General features: G+C 43.5%; 1 protein-coding gene across 6 annotated transcripts in view; it reads right to left on the reverse strand.

Annotated features, from left to right (window-relative positions):
* Positions 1-6000, reverse strand: part of LOC134060353 (calcium/calmodulin-dependent protein kinase type II delta 1 chain) — a 98336-nt gene that overhangs the window by 51897 nt on the left and 40439 nt on the right. For 4 of the 6 annotated variants that reach the window (XM_062517035.1, XM_062517038.1, XM_062517036.1 and 1 more), the window contains exon 5: positions 1155-1220. In XM_062517035.1, the coding sequence (XP_062373019.1) occupies positions 1155-1220 (66 nt within the window). Of the gene's footprint in view, positions 1-158; positions 232-1154; positions 1221-6000 lie in introns of all 6 variants that reach the window. The other 2 variants (XM_062517033.1, XM_062517037.1) reach the window with 1 other exon arrangement.

The raw sequence follows: 6000 nt of genomic DNA on the forward strand, positions 1-6000 counted from the left end.
AGTGAATCGCCATGACAGGGAGGCAAGGAGGGAAGGTGGAAGGTCGGGCGGGCGGGCAAGGGGGGGGTGTGGTGTAGGGGGGATGCTCGGTTGTTAATTGTTTTGTCCAGATGTGGCTAGCCACATGTTGACATGTCGGCCCTGGTGCACGTACTAACCTTCAGGTCTCTGTGTACTATGCCATTTTGGTGACAATGATTTACACTTTCTAGAATCTGCTGTATGCAGTGACTGTGGAGAAACAAGGCCAGACGCAGACAAAAGAGAGACAGAGAGAGAGAGAGAGAGAGAGAGAGAGACAGAGAGAGAGAGAGAAAAGAGAGAAGGAGAGAGAGTGAGAGTAAGAGTGAGAGTGAAAGTGAGAATGAAAGTGAGAATGAGAGAGAGAGAGAGAGAGGGAGAGAGAGGGAGTTCCAGCCGCAAGACAGAAAACAAAAACAAGACAGGTATATAAAAAGACAAAAACAACATAAACCCCAGCTAGAATGTTAAATCAGCTTTTTCAGTCATATGCAAGTGTTTTTCTTTACTTTTTGAAGCTTTTTTATTCTTTTATTTCTGGGGAATAATGTTTTTGTATATCAATAGCTTCCGGTAGTAACTTTAAGAATTTCCAGCCTGAAGAAGCGTGAGGAGAAGTGACCTTGAATGTCCTTATTGGATATGGGCAATAGCCAATCAAATATTGAGAAATGTTTGACACTGTCCCCCAGAAGTATGATGAAACAGACGATAGAAACAAAATAAATTGAAACTATAACAGACATTAGAAGTCGATAAAAAGCGAAGGGAGCACAAGTCAAACACAGTAAGCAACAAGACTGGAAAATATAAGAAACACACTGAAATGTAAAAATATGTGGATCCTCGAAAATAACTTAATGGGGCATTAAATGCATTAAAGTCAACACCACACACATTACAACACAACTTATTAGCCATAATTCATCAATTGAACAGGAAGACTTTTCATTACTGTCCTTTTGATATTAATCTGTCATTTTTAACACTAGCTCTAACATTTTAACACTCTAACATTTTATCCAAAAAGCTAATTTAAAGCAACTTTGAATCTGAATCTGAATCTGGACCAGAATAATCCGAATGTGAGTTCTGGCCTGTGGGGCTGATGTGTTTGTGTGCACAGCACTGACCTGGCGTCTGCTTCGCTATAGTACTCTCTGGCGACGATGTCCTCGAACAGTTCTCCTCCGGTGACTCTGGAAATGTGGAGGAGAAAATGAGACAGTTTTAATTCCAGGCTTCAACTTCTGCCGAGCGGCGGGAAACCTGGGCAGCGAGTGCAATTAGCGGTCTAAATTTGCCGTTCAGGGAGCGCTGCTGAAGGGGAGACGTTACACAAGGACAGGCTCTGTGCTCGCCAAAAAAGAGCCCCAACTAACACACAGATGGGGTCGGCTGGAGCAGGCTTGGATAGGATTCATAGTGCCATGTTTTTCTTCTCCTTGCTAAACATGCAAAATTTGGAACAGTACTGTGCTCATTCTAAACAAAAGGACATAGAACAGTACGGAATATATATACAGTCTATAGCAAAACAAAGATCACAAACTAGAGCATTACATGTACTGTATATAACAATTTCTAAATGACAAGGTTTTCAAAACCCTGAAAGTAAGGATCCTGCTTATCGTACAAAATGAACAAATAGATCATTTACAAATAGATAACTAACCAACAGACAATCAGGGCCTTCATCATGACCCTTCATGTGAATTTCAGCAGGATTACTTTCCACAATCTGATTCTTCCAAACTTAATCAACTTTTCACCCAGCTTGTTAAAACAACGCACTTTGCATAAACTACTTCTACTGGACTAAAATCACAGATCTCCGATAACAGAGGGTGTTCTAAAAAAGAAAAAATCAGAACCGTGATTACGCTGCAATTAGGGCAGGCCCTTGGTAGACACTGCTCCGGCTCCAAGAGGACGGCTTTAGTTAGGTCTAAGACGGAGGAGTGTGAAGGCAGCGTCCAGACTGCAGTAGTGCTGCTCATTTCCTCCATTTAATGGCTGTTTATTCAGCCCTTCTCACACTGGCCTCTCAGGGACCAGCCCAGTGCAGTAATAGTGCAACAGGGAAAGCGCCTTTGAATGAGAACAAAATCACATATCCAAATATCACTGTTTGCGACTGTTTGGAATGTTTTATTTGGCTTGCTAGGTGATGTAAAAAAACATACCTTTAAACCATTTGTTACTTAAAATAACTTGGGCTTTATGTGAAAGCCAAGGGTGCAGTATTCAAGAATCTTGTGGTTTTAAAGTCTTTAAAGCCTACATCCATTTTATGTATCTTCAAATCTGTTACAAAGTGAAAAGTAATGGAGCTTTAACACGTTCTGCTTCACGTTCTCCAGACGGGTAATCCAGGATTGGACATTAGCCAAGTGGGAGCCAGCACAATACAGTGTGGCTCCATACAGCATGCACCATCTGTGGGAATAGTGTCTTGTGTTCAAAAGAAGGGATCTGATCTAGGAATGAAATTTGGTGCACCACATCTGAGCATCCTCTCCACTTCCTGATGAGCCATTACACGTCACACATGATACTATTTGGCTCCATTACATTTACCTTAGCTCTTGTAACTTCACAACCTCGTTGAGCTGAATGTTGCCATTGCTACCGTCTGTCAGTGACTGACCACATCAGTGGTCACTACACCACATTTTTGATGTAGGAAATGATATACCAGCAGCCACGGAGGGGTGGACATTCAGACTCAGGGGTCACACGGAAGGGAACACAAATGGAAAGCGGGAGCTGGCCATGAGAGAGGTGGTCAATCATTGAGGGAAATCTGGAAAAAGTGATCGTAATAATCCACATCAACGAGTAGAAACTAGTGGATAGAAACTCGTAGATGAGTGTGATGACAGCAATGTGAAAACGCATTCCACTTTACTGACAAGAGAATTACTCTCAGGATAGAGAGCTTGGCAATTGGGCAATTTCTATTCAAGGGCAGGTGTTATGCTGCCACATCACAGGCTATGGAGTCAATCGACTCGAGACACTGAGGAATCCAACGGATGATTAAACCTTCCTCCTCTTGTACGTGTCTTGGGGCAGCAAATCAGTCAGAGTTTTATCGATTAGCTAATTGAGTGCATGATATACTCCCTCAGTTAATTAGCAAAACAGTGCTCCTTTGAGAATAAGCTTGGTGTTTGGGCAGCAGATCAAGCAAAAGGAGGTTAGGCTTTGAAAGTGCACAGCTGCCCACACACACACGAGCACTCAGACCGAGACGGCTTTCATGAATAAGAGAGGCCCAGAAATTGTTGCCACTTTAAGTGATGAAATGACCGTGGTGCAATCGCCTTCGGGCCTTCCATAAAAAGCCAATTGACAGAGAGAGAGAGATGAGGAGAGAGTGAGAGAAATGGAGAGAGAAAGAGAGAGAAATGAGGAGAGAGAGAGAGAGAAATGAGGAGAGAGAGAGAGAGAGAGAAATGAAGAGAGAGACTAGACCAGAGGGCAGTCTGTCAACTCTCTTCCCCCGGCACTCGGCCAACCGTCACTATTCACAGAGTTGTGACTCACGCTGTTGCATATTCACAACTTCCCACTCGGCTGTCGGCGGCAGCCGGCTTTTTCGAGAGAAAAAAAAAAGACTTCTCCATATCTGATTGGCAGGCTGCCCAGGTACACCCAATTACAAAGTACAGAAATATCACCTGCCTTTCACTTCCGCCTGGACCACTGTGGCACTTCAACGTTCAACACAGAGAGTGATGGGAGGAAGTTTTGACATTCAATAAGTGCAGGAAGAAATGTCCATGCTGTATAATCCTGTACAGCACGCTATAATTTACGTTACTTATTGGCCTTTTCACAAGTCACATTCCATTCTTTCCTGCTTCACTTGGCCAACTATACTGTGTTCTTTCTTTTCTATTCTTTTTTTTCTAGCTACTTCCATCCGTACATCAAATCCGTACATGTCATTAAACACGGCGTGAATCACAGACACGCAAACAAACAGACGCATTCCAACGGAGGCTGTGGACAGGTAAACAGATGTTTGAAGTGTAAGCAGCGAGTCCCCCACCCCTCACCAACGCACAGTTCATGCTTTAGCGGAGAGGAGACGCCTCTCAGACAGACGGACAGACGAGCGAGCGAGCGGCGGAGAAAACCTCGCTGAGACGCGCCGGGCCCTGACAGCTGCAGCTGCTGGCGCTAGCAATGTAATTAGCATGGAGCCCACTCACCTCATCACTGTCATATTAAACACAAACACTGCCTTGGATCTTAGAGCTCATTTGGAGCGTTACGGGGTGTGTGTGTGTGTGTGTGTGTGTGTGTGTGTGTGTGTGTGTGGGTGGGTGGGTGTGTGTGTGTGTGTGTGTGTGTGTGTGTGAGTGTGTGTGTGTGTGTGTTTGTGTGTGTGTGGGTGGGTGGGTGGGGGGAGGGTGAAGGTGTTGTGAAGAGTAGGCTATGTGTGATACTGCAGGTAGTACTACATATGTTGTTGGGGGGGTTTTGTACATTCATTTCCATGCTGCTTTTTTAATGCATATGCTCAAAGAACACGTTTAGGTGAGATCTGTGAGTATGTCCACAGATGGGGGTGTTGATGGATTGTGTACATCTTGGTGATGCTGGATCCATGCATCAGTAATGGGCAAGCCATACAGTAGCCTACATATTTCATGTTTATGGGTGAGCTATGTAAATGTAAACACACACACACACACACACACACACACACACACACACACACACACACATAGAATCAATGTAACGATTCTGTATAATGGATATCACAAGAAGCCCACAGACACAAATCCCATTAGAGACCTCTGCTGCCAAAGTTCAAAGGTCAACAAGGAATAGCGGGAGAACATGGGGTGGCAAGGTGATGAAGACATCCCATCCTTCAGGGAGAGATACGACAGCTTAAAGAGACCACTAATGGTCCCATGCGTTCACCTCTGCTCATCTCTTCTACCACTGGAAAGGAAGCGTATAGAAAAGGAACACCAAATGTAGAAGTATTTTTGCACACAGAAACTGTCATTCAAAAACCTGCTAACAATATATTTGTAGATCATATTTTTAAGCAATATGCCCTAAGAAGCTGTAGGTTCCAGGGATTTCAAAACAACTCAGGGCTGTTGTTAGGCATGAAATATATTTCCTCTATCAGAATGGTTGCCAAGCAATGCTGAGACACTGCCACTCTAACTTTCATATCAATTTGTGGTGGCACAGGCAATAGGGGGGGGGGGGGGGGTAAATGAACTGACCCACAGATCCATTGATCCAAGGTAGTAGACTGTGATCAGTTCTAATGACAACATCCACAACCAAATCTACCAGGAATAGTTTGGCTTCACTGGAGACCTTTAATAAGAATACATTTCATTGAGTTACATGTACACTGTTTCACACACAAGTGTAACAGGCAATTAACTTGAAAGATTATGCTGCCTCGAGTTATACCAGTGGCTTCTGAAAAGTGACAAATGGCTTGGTTCAAAATGACCCTTCTATATCCAAGAGGAAACCCCTTGCACTGCTGTACGTCATATGCTCATCTCACCCCAAAAAGACTGACAAAGAACCAATGAAGGTGGGCTTTTTTAGTTGCTCTCTTAACAGCTGGAAAGTGGTGAGAGGGCTGTTCTCCTCAATATCTCTGGAACGACTTGTCAAAAATGAGGATTTAAGTGGATTCTTACTGAATTCTTCTCTGGAGTCAAGTCATAGAACCCTAGATTATTCTTCCCTGGCACAAGATTAGCCATGGTTATTTATTTCTCTAGGAGAGCTAGAATGTAGTCAATGGCAACTAGATAGACTTTAGAAACAGTGTTGTTCTGTGATGTGGCTCTTTACCTGTGGGCTCTTTTGCATTAGAAATTCCCCTGCGCTCCAATATCCACAATGTTATGACAAAAACAACAGCAACAACAACAACAACAACAACAACAACAACAAAATTGAGTGTTGGTGTGTTTGAAG

The sequence above is a fragment of the Sardina pilchardus genome, chromosome 16 (assembly GCF_963854185.1).
Source record: "Sardina pilchardus chromosome 16, fSarPil1.1, whole genome shotgun sequence".
Lineage (NCBI taxonomy): Eukaryota > Metazoa > Chordata > Actinopteri > Clupeiformes > Clupeidae > Sardina > Sardina pilchardus.